The 17,094-nt window shown below is 36.7% G+C and overlaps 1 protein-coding gene across 1 annotated transcript in view; it reads right to left on the reverse strand.

Moving 5' to 3' along the window:
- Nucleotides 1-1,835: 1,835 nt before the first annotated feature.
- Nucleotides 1,836-17,094, reverse strand: part of LOC127648097 (BAI1-associated protein 3-like) — a 57,663-nt gene continuing 42,404 nt past the window's right edge. Inside the window, exons 25-34 of the mRNA XM_052132706.1 lie at nt 14,134-14,349; nt 13,085-13,153; nt 12,884-12,963; nt 12,561-12,669; nt 10,714-10,785; nt 9,685-9,768; nt 8,420-8,540; nt 8,214-8,337; nt 4,982-5,187; nt 1,836-2,862 (exon numbers count right to left, since the gene is read on the reverse strand). Coding sequence (XP_051988666.1) covers nt 2,759-2,862; nt 4,982-5,187; nt 8,214-8,337; nt 8,420-8,540; nt 9,685-9,768; nt 10,714-10,785; nt 12,561-12,669; nt 12,884-12,963; nt 13,085-13,153; nt 14,134-14,349 — 1,185 coding nt within the window. The 3' untranslated portion in view covers nt 1,836-2,758. The remainder of the gene's footprint in view (nt 2,863-4,981; nt 5,188-8,213; nt 8,338-8,419; nt 8,541-9,684; nt 9,769-10,713; nt 10,786-12,560; nt 12,670-12,883; nt 12,964-13,084; nt 13,154-14,133; nt 14,350-17,094) is intronic.

Here is a 17,094-nt window from a genome sequence, read left to right on the forward strand (position 1 = left end):
CGCATCCACACAAGTGCATGCACACACACCATATACACCGAGTCACAAAGGAGACAGAGAGTTGCTGATAGTATCAGATTATTTAGCTTGTTTCAAGTGGAGCTCTAATATCACTGATGCTGAGTGTTGCAGTCTGATTCAACAGGATTTTTCCTTCATTTATTTGTGAGTCTGTTCTTAAGACTCATTTCTGTTGGTTTTCACACACCAGGAGGTGAATAGCTGATGCTAAGTGTAAAGGTCAAAAGATGAGAAAATATTGTGAGCAAAAGTAACAAGCTATTACATTGGATGCAGCTGAACAGAAGCGCTGTCTGGTGAGTGCTATTGAAAATGAAGAGATGGAAAAACATGTTTGTAAAAAACAAGTTCATAAATCCAATGAATCCCTACAGTGTCCAAGCTTACAAAACAATGCTGACATCATTAACAAAAAGGATCCCATTTTGAACACCATAGTTTCTTGGACATGTACCTTGGAGTACCATGCAAATACAATAATATATTGATGGTATATTAATCAGTACCACAGTTGTACTATCTGATAACAACATTGTACAATGGTAAACTGTTAAAAGTGGATGCATGCAGTTGCTACCTTAAAAAAATAGTTCACCCATAAATTACAATTATCTCAACATTTACTCACCCTCATGTCATCCCAGATGTGCATGATTTTTTCTTCTTCTACAGAACACAAAGATTTTTAGAAGAATATTTCAGCTCTGTTAGTCCATACAATGCAAATGAATGGTGGCCAGAAATCTGAAGCTCCAAAAAGCACATTAAGGCAGCTTAAAAGAAGGCAGACACCAGTGGTTTAATCCATGACTTCAAAAGTGATCCAAACAGTTTTGGGTGAGAACAAACCAAAATATAACTCCTTTTACACTACAAATCTTGACATCAGCAGTCTTCTTGGCAATCATGATTTCAAGCTCAATTACACTTCCCAGCGCCATCATGATGAAATCATGATGGTGCCTAGAGACACTGATGGCAAGATTTATAGTGAAAAAGGAGTTACATTTTGGTCTGTTTTAACCCCAAACCAATTGGATCGCTTCTGAAGACATGGATTTAACAACTGGAATTGTATGTGTTACTTTTTTGCTATTTTTCTGTGCTTTTTGGAGCTTCAAAATTTTGGTCACTTTTCACTGGCATTAAATGGACCTACACAGCTGAGATATTCTTCATTGTGTTCTGCAGAAGAGAGAAAGTCATACACATCTGTGATGGCATGTGGCTGAGTAAATTATGAGATAATTTAATTTATGGGTGAACTATCCCTTAACCCTTAAACATTAATTTCATTGGTGTAACCTAATGAAGTCAGTCATATTAAATAAAAAAAATTAAAACTTGAATAAAACCAGTTCACTTAGATGTTACCACAAGTTAACTGACCAAATTTTTTTAACAGTGTATCACGACAATTAGACCCTAGTTTTTCTATAATCTTTTACTGTCTATAAAAACTGTTAATACTGGCAAAGAAAAATACAATAAAACACTAAACCCATAAATTCAAGACCCACTTGGCATAAACAAATACATTCTTTAGGAAAGACAACATCTTAAAGAAATGCTGCAACAAAATCTCAACACAATCAAGTTTGATTCAAGGACAAATACTTGACATTCACAGTTTAAGATTTAAACAACATCTCTGAAAGTATTTTCCTTTATAAGAGTGAACAGCGAACACTTTCGATCAATAATAAGGTAAACATTAGCGTATCTTTTTGATTACATGAAAAATTATTAAGATTCTGTTGCCTCTCTTTCCTTCCCTGTGCTACACTTTCAAAACTGTGGCTTGTAGTTATATTTTAGTCATTATTTTTGTTTGTATGTGTGTTTGTTGAAAATCCTCAAATGTAAAATATGTTTATTGTCTCCTCAGTATTTCAAAGTTCAATACAAACTAATCTGTACCTCAAATACACTTTAGAATTTAATTCTGAGAAAAAACAAATTCAAAATAGACTGCAAAAATCATATAGTTCTATTAACAATATGCTCCATCAATGGGCTGAACAGTGATAAAATACTGATCTTTAAACACGATCTTACCTTTTTTACTGGACAACAGTGAAAAATACAAATTTTAAAGTGTTTGCATTTGAAGAGTAAACATAGTACAACAAGTAAAAAAGACTACCATCAGAAATACACTACCGGTCAAAAGTTTTGAAACATTTACTCATTCTTTATTATAATAATTTATTATTATTTTTTTTAATATATTTTAGATTAATAGTAATGTCATCATAACTATGGAATAACATCAATGGATCTTTGGGAATTATGTTGTGACTAAACAAAATCCAAAATTAATCAAAACTGTGTCATATTTTAGCATTTTCAAAGTGGTTGCCTAGAATTTGCAGACATGAACTCTTGACAATCTCTCAACCAACTTCTTGAGGTTTCACCCTGAGATGATTTTTAAACAGTATTGAAGGAGTTCCCATCTGTGTTGGGCACTTAGTGGCTGCTTTTATTTATTATTTTGGTCCAAGTGATCAATTTCAAAAACAATTTTTTTTATATATATAAATTTTAGTTTTATAATGAAATAATTATACTTTTATATTATATTATATTTATATTATTATATTATATTTTTGCCTACAAAACTCATTTCAAACACTTAATCATATGCCTTCAGATCAAAAGACTTTTAAGATCATGAGAAACATTTCAGTTCAAAACTTCTGAACGGTAGTGTACGTGCACTACAGGGGACACATTACTCTTCCTCCATTGACTTCTCAATCTCCTTGAGCTTTCGCACAAATTCTTGCGCCTCTCTGTCTCCTGTTCTTGCCTCAAGCATCTTCATGATGGGCTTCTCTGTATCAATACAAATATCTAAGTCAGAAATGAATCCATCAGACCAGACACACAAAAACAATGTTTTGATGGCAGACCTCTCAATAGTTAACGACACATGTAATTGGAAATCCTTTCAAGAGAACACAAAATCATACTGGACAGGCTACAACATATGTCATGTTACAACAGAATGCTGATATAACAATGAGATCTTAAAAGTCCAACTGACTTCATTAATTCATGTTAATAATTTATGTAATCTTTGAATAACAATATTATATGACCTGCTCCATCATTTTGAGTCACTTTGATCCAGAAACACTAATGTATTGTTCACTAAAGGAAAAAGTAACAACAAAAACAATTAAAAGATTCAATCTCAGCTTTCTAATGATTTAATTATTGTGTTTCTACTCAAAACCTTATGTATAATGCTTTAAAAATTTGTTTCTGGGTCAAAGTGACTCAAAATGATGGAGCAGGTCACATACTGTATACCCTTACACAAAGAAAAAATATTTCCTTATATATTAAGGCTCAATATATTAAATATTTTCAGTATATTCATAATTATATAGAATAATACATTGTGTTAATATATTACAATATACTGAGTAATACATAAGGAATTGCCACTTTTCATATATTGGGAAATATATGACATAATATTTCCTAATATATCGTAATGTATGTCATTTTATATTCAATAATACACTTCATAATATATAGATGTGCATGTGATGAAAAATGGTAGTGTGTGCTTAAATATATTTTAACATATGTTGTACATATAGTCACATTTATATGGGAATGAGGAAATATATACTGTAATATATATCCATATAAGTGAATATTTATGTAATTATATATTTGTAAATATATACATATTGAGTATACATACATTTGAACATATATGCACTATATTTTAACATATACATGGGAACATGCATGTTAAATATATATATACACAAATCTGAGAAATATATTCTGTAATATATATCCTTATGTATTAATTATATATGCGTTTTCTAATGAAAGATAAATTATTTGAGTGTTTCAATAAAGCTAATACATGTAAACATTTAGTAAAATTTTTAAAAGAATATTTCAGCTCTTTAGGTCCATACAAAACAAGTAAATGGGTGCCAAAATCTTTACGCTACAAAAAGCACAAAGGCATCATAAAATAATCCATACAAATCGTGTTTTAATCCATATCTTCAGAAATGAAATTATATGTACCCCTCTAACAACTTTATCTTATTTAATAAAAATAAATCCTGGAATATAAACAAAATTTATCAGTCAATAAAAGCCATTTATTAACTTTGACATATATAATATAGCAAGAATTATTTTTATTTCTCTTTTTTTGCTAGAACTTCTCCTCCCTGCTCGGTAGGGGGCAATATGCATGTAGAATATGAATCACCAAAAACACAAGAAGAATGTGAAAGTGATCTGTTTCTCACTCACACCTATCATTTCACTTTGGAAGACACTGATTTAACCACTGGAGTCTAATAGATTACTTTTATGCTCATTTATGTGATTTTTGGAGCTTAAAATTTTTGGCAACCATTCACTTGCATTTTATGGACCAAAAGTGCTGAGAAAATCGCAAGTTGATTAGCTACCGAATTACAAGTCAAAGGACCAATCAGCATACACCATGCGAGATAATTGGCTTAACATGTCACATGTGAGCAAACCGACTGGCTAACAGATAAAAGTCAAAGAACCTATCAGCTTGCGCTGCGTTGCATGGCTGAACTTTGGTCATATAGCAAAACCACATTTTTCAAGCACATTATTTAAACATAAAGAAGATAAAAATATATTAGATATATAGTACTCTTCAAAATCAAGACAAAGATAACCACTATTTGAACAGTTTCAGCTTTTAAATCATAGTGAATCTTAGATAATGTCATAAATTAGAGGCGTTACATATGCTAGCACACATCTGTGATCTTGAGGGGAACTAACTTCCACTAAAAACAACCAAGAGCCCAGTTAGTCAAGACTAGGTAAGTGATGTTAGTTCTGAGAAAAGGTAATTATTTGTTTATCTTTACTGTTAAAATAAATTTGCCTCATGTCACAGGTGGGTAGATAAATTGACAGGTCAGCGTACCACTTGGTTTTTGGCGGGACAGGTGCAGGATGACAGGTTGAAGGGTCTTTCCGGCGGGCGTGGCACTTGGTCTGCCTGGCCAGCAGAAGTCACTCAGTGGGGCCAAGGCCTCGCCAGCGAAATCATTGGTGGACAACCAATCATAGTCCATCACAGTGAAGGTCAGGCAGGAACACCTGTGCCTGTACTGCTCAGGGCTGACATGGCTGTGGAGAAGCAAAGGGACTCATAATGTCAATACAAATAGTGTTCTGTTCACTACAAGGTAGTGCTGAGTTGGGGATATGCAATTTGTATTGGGATAACTAAATTATGTCAGAGGGTTGCCCCAATGAGCCTGTTAACATTCACACCAATACCCTGAACCTGTTTACAATCACATCAATATGCTGAATATTCCCAAAAGTCAGTTTATTTAAAAAAAAAAAACAGATTAAGCAAAAATCTGATATAATCGTGATTCTCCATTTTTGGTCACAAACCTCAAAGAGGCATGCGCACAACACGTGTACATTGGATAAGCCATGAATGCTGGTTAAGGTGTTTAGGGGATTGTGGGTCACAAACTAACATGGGGCTAGTAGTAGCACATGTGGTTTAAACATTTCCACACATGCTGGTAAGACGAAACTTCTTTACTTGTTGCCATATCAACACTGTGTAGATAAAAAAAATTTGCGAAAAATTAAACAACTTTGGAAGATATCGCCAAATCGCAAAAGTAAAAATTCACATGAAAGTACATTTTCATCTCTGTTTTTACTGTTTATTTTAAATGAGACAAACTTGGTATTAGTTTAATCTCAAATCTTTTAGCTAGCATCTTACATAGTCTTTTAATTCTCAGATCACCAGCAAAATTGACCAACCAGGTTTAAATCCAAGTTGCGGTGAATGGTTGCGTTGTTGTAGCACTGCGTTACAATGTGCCCCAATTTTAAAAAAACAATATGCAATTCCATGCAGTCAGATATGTCATTTACATAATTCCTCTTAATGCGGGTGTGTGTGCGGGAGTTTGTGTGTTTTGTCATCAATCCATGCATTATTTCGGTCAGTGCTGTGGCTTTGTTGTGTAGTTATTGTTAAGTGTCAAAATTATTGCTATATTATATACGAAAAAGTTAATAAATGGCTTTTATTGACATGAAAATTTAGTTTATCTTCTAGGCTTTTTAGGGTACGTTTACACGACAATGATGTACTAAATACGGAAAGGTATTCCTTTCCGTTTTTGAAAAGTTTCACATACAGACGACAACGTTGTTAAAATGATCCCGTTCAGATAAGTGTAAGACATCATTAGAGACTATAAAGGGTCTACTTTTATTTGTGTACACTTACAATAACAACAAAATCTTGTGCTTTTGTAAAATAAAGAAAATAAAAAGGGTGAGCTTTCAGCAGTCTCTGTATTCTGGATATATATATCTGAAACACACCACAAAAATGAACAGAAACATGTGTCTAAAGAAAGCTTAAAATGTCTACTTTTAAGTAAAACAATTCAAATTTAAAACAAAAATTCTCCTGCAATATAAACTGTATGAAAGTAAGCAATGTACATTTTCTCCTGGATCAGTTAATTATCACTAATGTGATCACACCCACGGGCAGAGTGCGCTATTCATATGGTAATGTACTGAGACGATCAGTGCAAATGGTGATCGCCCCCAACTGTGCCTTAAAAATATAAAGTTCATTCACTTTTCTGTCTGTTTGAAAGACAGCACGATACACAAGTGAGAAAACTCCTGTATAGTGACGAAGTGTTAACATTTTCCTCAGAAGAAGAGCGGGACTCTGATGAACGTTTGTATTTTGAAGAGAGACTTGATTCAGCCGAGGATACAATTTCTGATGAGTAAGTAATTTAGTTTTCATTAGTTGACATGTTATTTTATATAAACATGTACATATTATACTAGTGGGACTGTTTCCAGTCTTGGATTCAGAGTATTGACATTTGAAATATGTCCTAATAATCAAGTTTTAATTACATTTAAATGCTGTTTCAGCTAAAGCAGGTATTTAAATTGTATGCTGTATGATATAAATATGATATGTAATATGATATAAAAATAATATGAATGTTTAGATTATATTTTAATTAGTGTTTACGCTGCCTCATTATCATCAACAAACCTTGTGCTTGCAAATATCTGTTCAAGTGTAAATGAGTAAAATGCACTTTAAATATGCCCATATTAGAAAATCACCATCTTATTATGATTTCTGAAGGATGATGTGACACTAAAGACTGCAGTAATGATGCTGAAATTCAGCTTTGATCACAAATTGCATTTGACAATATATTCAAATAGAAAACTGTTTACAATATCACTGTTTTTACTGTATTTTGGATCAAATAAATGCAGCCTTGGTGAGTAGAAGAGACATTTATTAAATGGTAGTGAAGGTCTAAAATTAAGTAAAGTCTTTATGTAAAGAAAATGTAGAGTAAGTTTACTTCTTTTAACTTAAAACTTGATTTTGATCATTAAGTCTCCTCACATTTATTCTCTTTCTGGCACATTCCTGAGTGATAGGCCCAGGGGAGGGGTCTTTGTCTCCTCAGGTGTGGATTACTATCAATATTCATGATCATTCACATTGTAACATTTCACTTTCTATTTTTTGAGGTAGATTGTGAAAAAATATATGCTGTATGAAAAAAAGACCACATATGTGTAATAGACACGTGTGAAATTAATGTGAAAAAAGAAAAATACATAGATCCCCAAGTACATTTACACAAACTTAGGAAAAACAAAAAGTGTTAATTTGTGCCCTGCTCTCTCCTACGTGCAATACAAAATCAGGATAATGGGCAAAAACGACCTTGCGTCGGTTTACTCTTTAAGACGGTTTCTTCTTACACTGATAAAGTAAAGTCGTTATATGACGCAATGCTCATGGCCAAAATAAAAAAAAAAAGTGCAACTCAAGAAGCAACGGCCATAGATCTGCTTCTGATTAAGTAAGGTTGTAACGGAAGTGCTTTAAAGTGGATATAGTGAAAGATGCAACTTTTCCAAGAAGATTGTTCAATGCTAATTAAAGTACCACTGCTGAAAAGTAATAAAAAATAAATAAATTTAAAAAAAGAAGAAGAAAAATTAAAACAAGCTGACCTCTCGCTGACCTCTCTACTCAACAAGTCAGTTGGTGGAGGACTTGTTGACTATTGGGACCTACTGGTGAGTGAGTGAGGAGTTGGTCAGGTACTCACAAGTAAAAAAGCTCATCAAACACAGGATGCAGAGTTTTGAGCTTCACTTGAGTGCGCTGACTCCGAGCTGTCGGGAAGAGGTGATGAGGACAGAGCTCCACGATCACAAATGGATCACTGAGGCCTAGGAAGGCAGAAATGATGAGTCCAAATCAGATTTAGATCAAAGGAGGGAGAACAAAGGAACATTTGTCACACAGACTTACCGTTAGCATCTAGTGCAATGAGATCAGCTGCATGCAGTATCTCCACAGTGAGTCTTTGCTCAGGGGCATCATAGTAACACTTCACACTGACACGACCAAACCGACTCTGCTTTAGGGTTCGCTGAAAAGCAAATGTGCGTTTACAAATTATTACAAATGATTTCACAGCTCTTCGTAATACTCGATACTGACTGGTCAATGGCGCCATCTTGTGTTCATAAGATCCGAACAGCCACATATCAGACCGCTCATCCAGGTATTGTGAATTTGCAAGTAAGATAAAAAAAATTATTTAATCTCAAATCAATGTTTCATGTGCATTTATTTATTTATTGGAAAGTAGTCTTTAAATAAGCTGTAACTGAGCAGTCAGACGGTCCTTATTTACAAAATAAACACCAACAGAACTCAGATGCATACCGGAGGTGGATTTCTGGTGTTTATTTCTTCTCACATAATTTAATCGCAAATCAAAATGTTAAGTTTTATCTGGTTAGTGGCCATGTAATAAGCAGGATAATGTACAGTTGGCTGGTTGTTATCGCAAAATAAATACAAGAAGATGATGACAAGATGGTGGTGATACAAGACCTGATGACCCTGTCTGGGTTTATTTTGTGATAATAACCGGCTGACTGTCCATTATCCCTTACTTATAAGAGTTCATCGAATTTAAAATGTTTAAATTCACCCATTATTTGTGTGTGCTATGTTTACATGTATACACTAATTATTAGATAACTTATTAATTAGCTTAGCAGCATAATAGTTCTAAAATCAACTGTAAGATATGTAGTCCGCTTATTGTTTTGTTTTGTGGGCATGAATGAACATTGTTGTTGTCAATGGAGATTAGTCAAGGGACATGCAAGAACCAATGAGTTTTGACTTCACTGATGAATACGCAGATGCGAATACCATTAAGAATTCTTTAACAATGTTAATAAAGTTTCTGCCAAGAAAATAAATTTCAAGTAAGATGATTATGAGGTTTTGTTTTGTTTAGGATGCAAATAAAATAGATAGCTGCCCATGTCGGCAGCAGAAAGCAAGTCAGCTCACCAGGAATTTCAGACACAGTCAGAGACTTTACTAAAAATTTTACACAGTGCAAACAACGCTTAGTCAAAGGGGAAATGATGGATGTAAACTTTTAATCATCAGAGGAAGGAATAATATTTGTGATTTGTGCTCCTAATCAACACCTCCTCTCTCTGCGGGGCTGGAGCTGAACGCTGTGGCAGCTCAGCAGGACTCCTACCCACCTGCTGGGAGATTTTCTCCAGGAAATACTGCTCGATCAGCTCAAAGGAGGAGCACTTGTTCAGACGCAGCTCATCATCCAGGACCTGATGAAAGAGGGAAAGCAGGTGAAGTCATGACTCACTCATCTAAGACTAAAAAAGTCCACTAACCTTAATCTCAGACTCAGACATAAACAATTGTTGGAAATCATTATATTTTAAAACACTGTAGTGAAAAATTATTTAGTCTCTTATGGCTTTCCATAGTCTAATGCACACTGTGTGCACTGATGATAATATGATGTCATTTGCTGGGTGATTTTAAGTGTTGTTTTGAAGTTAAGCTGTTTAATACTTCTGAGAAAAAAATATATTTACTGGATTTGATAAACTTTGTTTGCCAACTAACTTCTTAAGCACAGCTATGTATTCCACGTTGTCTTCAGAGTTACATCTGTGAAATATGTGGTGCTTATTACTTCAGGATAGTGGGAAACTTTGACCACACCAAAACATTTTAAATTTGTTGGTGTGTTCTTCAGAACTGAATACTGTGCCAAAATGTAAACAAGCATCCACTTGCAGAATATAAAAATATGCAGATATTGTAATAATGATATTTTATCTTATGCCGGTGGTCCAATGTCTAACTTTCCTTAATTATAGAACATAATTGCAGCCTTGATGGATTTAATAGTGATGAAAATGACCAAGCATGAAAACTTGTCCTCTGGTGAATACAAGTTGATAAAAACATTCAGGGCTTTACATTTGTCATTTACATGTATTATTTAGCATACGCTTTAATCCAAAGTGACTTAAAAATAAGAAACATAACAAGCTATATCTGCTGGATCACGCTACCAAGCTCCAAGAGTAGCTAGAGTAGTACAGATGCTAGATCAGAAGTAAGAAATGCAAACAAGTACCGGTAGACAAAAAGAGAAGAGATATGGTTGTGGTCTAGTAAAGTGCTTGTGGAAGAGATGTGTCTTCAGCTTTACCAAAAACATACAGTGCTTAAGCCCATGCCATTGGTCAAGTCCTTACCTTATAATCTCCACTTTTAAGGTCCTCCATGAGCAGCCCTTCTCCATCAGAATTAAAAAAACGCACCAGTGTCTGCACGAACAAAGTATAGCATCAAGATGTCTTATCATATGTCTGCTGTACCAGACTGACAATCAATACAAGTCAACTTTATCCCTCCCTCTTTCTTTCTTTTTTACTGTATTTCTTTTTCCATGACATGACAGCACAGAGACCAACAGACCTGCACATACTCTGGTAACACACTCTTGAGACTTGTTATGCTAACAGACCAACTACAGTATATGGCGAACAACATGTTCAGCCCACGCACTTGTGCAGCATTTCATGAGTTTTTCATGTAAATCTGTTGTGAGTTTCTGCCAGTTCCTCTCTGTTGGAATACTAGATCTCACATATTGTAATTCTAGTGGGGACATCTATTGAGCACACTGAGAAATATCTAATGTTCTTTGAAGATGCCAAGAATGCTGTGAGTGAAAACCATGACTGTGATTGCAAGCTGATGGAAACTGGGCAAGGGGATACCTGCCTTTTGTAGTACACTTGTTTTACCCTTCATATTTACAAGCTGACAGTACACATACACTATATGGACAAACATATGTGGAAACCAGAACACTACAGTATGTGCTTTTTGAATGTTTAATATGAACATTTGCAACATGGCTTCAGGGATTTGCTCCTATTCAGACACAAGAGGATCAGTGAAGTCAGGCACTGAAGTTGGGCGATGGGGCTTTCAGTCTGTTCCAATTTATTAAGGTGTTGATTGGGGATCCTAGGTTCTTTGACATGTAATCTGTTAGCAAATCAACTTGCACACAATCACCTCCATTGTTAACAAGTGTTTTTTTCTCTGAAACACTCCTCCTCCCTAGCACCACTCGCAGCAGCTGTGGCTCAGTTGGTAGAGTGGGTCGGCCACTAATTGCAGGGTTGGTGGTTCGAATCCTGGCCCACATGACTCCACATGCCGAAGTGTCCTTGGGCAAGACACTGAACCCCAAGCTCCCCAATGGCAGGCTAGCACCATGTATGGCAGCTCTGCCGCCATTGGTGTATGAATGTGTGTGTGAATGAATCACAGTGTAAAGCACTTTGAATACCGTTAAGGTTAAAAAGGTGCTATATAAGTGCAGACCATTTGTTTTAAAACATTAAAATATCAGAGTGTAATCTGTGCATTTTATGGCCACGTATAGCATGTTAGTGCATAAACATTACAACCTACTCATTATGTACTGCATATACAGTATATTACTTTCAATATTAATAATTTATCATCTTCTTTAACTGATCTCGTGTGAATTCCACTCGCATGAAGTCACTGATAACACAGTTTAAAGTCATATTAGTTGATGTTTTACATGCAGTCTTGAGTGTCCTCATATTTTAAATGGCCCTCTAAATGCCTCCCTCAGCAGTGTGGCCAGTGTCGCCGATGTTCACAAACAGTATGTTGTTGCTCAGCTGTTTCAAACTTCGCAGTGAGTGTGCCACAGCCTTAAGTAGATCTAGTCCACCAAAATCAAACCTACCAACATGGCATATCCATTATAAAACCTTAAATATATTCCTAGAAATGTATGTTAATGACTACAACCCTATTGTAAAGTGTGCCCATATTTATGTAAGGAGATTGTACAATTGTATGCTTGATGTTATGCATCTGTTAGTAATGGGTGTAGCTGAAATAGCCAAAACTTTCAATTAAAGTCGGTGACCACATACTTTTGACCATGTAGTGTAATTGGCTTTCAGCAGCACTCTTTAAATATCAAAAGGATCTGACAATAGCTCTGGCTGCAAAGACATGACACTGTTTATGACTCATCCGCACTGACCTCTACCGTGTACTGGAAACGTGTGTAAAATTCAACCTGGACACCTCTGTTCTCTGCCACAGTGTCCAGGATCATGCGCAGGAGCAGCTCCCACAGGCTCTGCAGAACCCTGGTACACACAACAACCAGAAAGATCACACTCACGAACAGGGGTGACATTCGGTACACAGTCATTTTCCACTCAGCTAACCTCATAATGCCCTATTTACTTGATAAACATGCTCCTAAGTGTAAATCAGTGTCATTATGGTTATCACTTCAATGAAAGGTTTTCACTTCAACCCTTAGTTTTGCCCTTGTCACTAAATTAAGGAAGTAATTACCTTGTTAGATTCTCTTTAAATAGTGACTCATTGAGGATGACTAGAGTGTCATCCAGGTACTTCATCAGAGGAGCCACTGCCTGAAGCAGTTCATCAGAGAGGACATAGACACACACGGAAATGCAATATACATGTTAGGCCAAAGCCGAATTATGCTGTTCTGAAAAAACTGAATGATGCTCATGGGTTTTTTGCTCTTACCTCATCATTGTTGATGGAGTCTGGAGAGAGGCTGATGTGTTGAATGCATCTCCTGAGTTCAGGAAGCATCTGAGGAGGGCAAAGATAAAGTATGACACTGGAACATCAGCCAAACATTTCCCTCAGATTTTAGGGGTTTTGCTGAAGTTAGAATTGAGGTCTGAAATAACAGTCCTATCTAGCAAATGTTCAAGTATACTTGTTGGGATTGTTTTATAGGCTTTGTCTTGCAGAGCTATACCTTTGACTGTCTGCAATTAGACAGAAAGAGACACACTGACAATGAACAATCACAGTTTACATTTACATATTTACACAATATTTAGTAGTAAGCAAATATGAAAATGGATAGATCTCTGAAAACAAAGCAAATCAATGATTAATGGCCTCAAAACTCTGTCCCATCAGACACCCTCACTCAAAGAAACTCTGCATTGGTTTAGCCTATCAGACTGGAGCTTTCCATGATCAGAATTTTTTTTGTGCATTATGCATCAGCTGGTCAGTAAATGGGCCGTTGGTGGCCCATGGGTGGCCTGTTAAAGATTTTACCTTTCCTTTAGTGTGTATTATGGCTCTTTGTGCATGTAAAAGGTCTGCAAAGTTTCAAAGCACAAAGTCCACACAAAAGGGAGTTATTCTCTCCCACAGACAACACTGCTCAAGAACTACAAGAAAAAAGTATCAACATCACTATGTAACACATTTGCGTAATGCCCACCTAAGGGCAACTTTGGCCCACACTTAAACAAACGTACTTATAGCCGAGGTCAGGATGAGTTGGGTTAGTGTTGTCGCCATGTCAAAAATAAGATGCTGTTTTCTTCATTGCAAAAGCAAAACCTATTTGTTTGGACTTCCAAAGGCAGACAAATTCATCATTGGTTCAAATTTATTTTTACCTCTATTCCTCATCAGTATAAGTCAGTTATCCCTGAAAGATGGTGGAGTTCTCACAGTACTATACTTATAACTTTACTGCAGCTGTTGATATAACCTGCTCTATTAGCATTTAAGCTTTGTCCTTGATATAATGTGTTTGCCATTACCTTATCAGTAAGGTGTGTGATTAGGCAGTTAGCCTCCCTCTGCAGGTCGATGTCAGCGTTGTAGAGCTGCCCATTCAAGGACTTGTTGACTTCCTCCTTCCCTTCCAAACCGCATGACTCCTCCATGGCCTGTTCGACCCCCCGCCAGTCCAGCTCCCGTGGCAAACCCCCCAGGTACACACGCACATGCTCTGTGCTATTAAGAGCAATGCAAACCTGTGCAAAAACAGGAGCCCGGAAGAGAAGAGGAGGGGAGATTAGAAACGAGAAATGGAGAGGTAAAAAAGTGGGAAGAAAAGAAGATAGAAAATAAGGTCTAAATGGGGCAGAGGGAAAGAGAAATATAATGCAAAAATGAACAGGGGCCGCTAACAAGTTAAGACACTCTGTGTCTGATATGTAGATACATCTCCAGCTTTCACCTCCTTATTGTAATCTCCGCAATAGAGCTGTTCAGTTTGTAGTCCTAAATCCCAGAAAAGAGTTAGCATTTGTGAGCCATGGGGTTCCTATGGAATTTAACATTTTTGATTTATGAGAAAATGTTACATTTATGAGTAAAATGAGCTCTGTAGCTCATATCATTACAAGTGCTGTCGATTTATATAAAAAATTATGTGTCAAAGAAATTAACCCCCGACTTGTATGTAAATTCCATAATAAGGAATGTTCCTACTATCAGAGTAAAGCAAGCTTGTTGTACAACCATGATACAGTAGGGGGCAGTACAGGCAACATCCCTCATCAAACCAACGACCAGGCAGATCAGCCTTCCAAAGACAGTTGCACTCTTGCACTCAATGACTGCTGGACCAAGCTGGGATCTCGAGACACATTTTTTGCAAGTTTCAAACTACATTGAACTTGCCACATAATCCTAAAAACCAAGAATGGTCTGAATTATGATTTTTATTATATATTATATTTATCATTATAATTATATTCTGAATTACCATTATTTAGGTGACTTTCAATAAATATTGATACGAGATTAATTGTGATTAATTTCATTCATTAAACTGTGCATCATGTAATGAATTCGATTAACAATTGTAATCGACTAACAACTAAATAACACACAGTCATAACTTAAGTGTGACCTTGAATTGGACAACCACAGTCCATCCATCTTCTATAGCCGATTGTCCTATGCAGGTAATGCTAGAGAACATCCCAGCTGTCTCAGGCCGAAGGCAGGGAAAAACCCTGGACAAGTGGCCAGTCCATCACAGGGCAACACACACAGACATACACATTCACACTCTCACTCACACCTATGGGCAATTTAGCGTCTCCAAATAAATTAACCTACATGTCTTTTTTGACTGTGGGGGAAACCGGAGCACCTGGAGAAAACCCACACAAAAAAGGGAGAACATGCAAACTCCACACAGAAAGGCCCAGCACCTTGATAGTAAATTTATATTTTTTTAAAGCAAAGGGACATTAAAATTCACTTTTGAGGTCTGATAATATATTTTTTTTTTTTGTAAAACAAATAATTTCTTCAAGTAAATTTCACCACAGAGCTTTTTGACTCATAAATCAAAAATCCCTACTCTAAAACCGATTGGAAATTCCAGAGGGAATTACCCATTGCAAATTAGACTTCTAGCTTAGCCTACAACTGACATAATGACTGAACAGCTCTATACTCCTGGCAACATGGTGTACCTCATTATAATCTGTATTCTTGTCATTGCCAGCATTATGCTGCATTTCATTCAATCCGGAAAGTCTGAATTTCCAACTTCATATGGAAAAGTGCACTGGAACGCCATTTGAAGTTAGACTTCCAACTCGGAAACTTGTGCAGAAATCCTCAACTCGATTTCACCAGGTGCAGGTGCATGACATCACACAATTAACATGTTGGCACCCAGAGATATATTTATAATAAACATTCACTTTTAAGCATATAAAGAAAGTATCAAGTCATGAAATAAAACTTGTTCAGCCAATGTTTGCAGAGACATTTGTGAAAAACACTTTGAATTATACTCTATTTTGATAATCAAACAACAGTAGAACAAATGATAGCATTTCATAGCATCGATTATCCTCTACAATTTTGTTGCGAGGAGAAATCGAATCGGTTACCTAACGTAACCTCGGTTCTCTCTAGATGAGGGAACGAGTATTGCGTAAGCTAGCTTACGCTACGGGAAAGATTAATCTTTTCTGAGATATTGAAGCCAAAAAATTATCCTTAATTTTGTATCATTTGTCAACGCAGTGCAGCAACTGCAGACCTTGAGCGGGCTAGCTAGCGAGCTCATTGGTTGCTCTGCGGCAACTGCTGCAGCCTATAGACGAACTTAGGCGAACTCGCGTCCAATGAGAGGCGTCCGGCGCTTACTGCATCAAAGCCCGCCAAAATGGGCGTGGCTAGAGTGCATATAAGCGTAGTTCAGTAGGCTGGAACCCTGGTTTTCATTGAATGAAGCGAAAGTCGCGCGTGGCGCGAAGCACGGCCGGCTACGCAATACTCGTTCCCTCATCTAGAGAGAACCGAGGTTACGTTAGGTAACCGATTCGTTCTCTTACGAGAGGTTCTCTCATATTGCGTAAGCTAGCTTACGCTACGGGAACCCATTGTCAACGCCGTGCGCGCCAAGCATCCACTGCATGAGCCCCGGGGTGGGGGGACCCGGGGGAGCCCTTGTGAGTGGGGAAATAATATTTGGCCGGCAAGAGTGCGGGCCAGTGTGTGTGTAATACATAAGCACATAGTGGGAAGGGAACGACAGAGCGGCGGTGCTGGTCTGTGTGGAATGAGTCCCATCAGTGCAGCTCACCAGGGGAGCTGTAGCGTATTAAACCGCTAGTAGTTTTGCCTGCAGGGCGGGCACTTCCAGATTGTAAAATCTGACAAAGGTGGAAGGGGAAGCCCAGCAAGCTGCCACACATATGTCGTGAATGGAAATCCCACTGGACCATGCCCACGATGAGGCCATGCCT

The sequence above is a fragment of the Xyrauchen texanus genome, chromosome 8, assembly GCF_025860055.1.
Source record: "Xyrauchen texanus isolate HMW12.3.18 chromosome 8, RBS_HiC_50CHRs, whole genome shotgun sequence".
Classification (NCBI taxonomy): Eukaryota; Metazoa; Chordata; class Actinopteri; order Cypriniformes; family Catostomidae; genus Xyrauchen; species Xyrauchen texanus.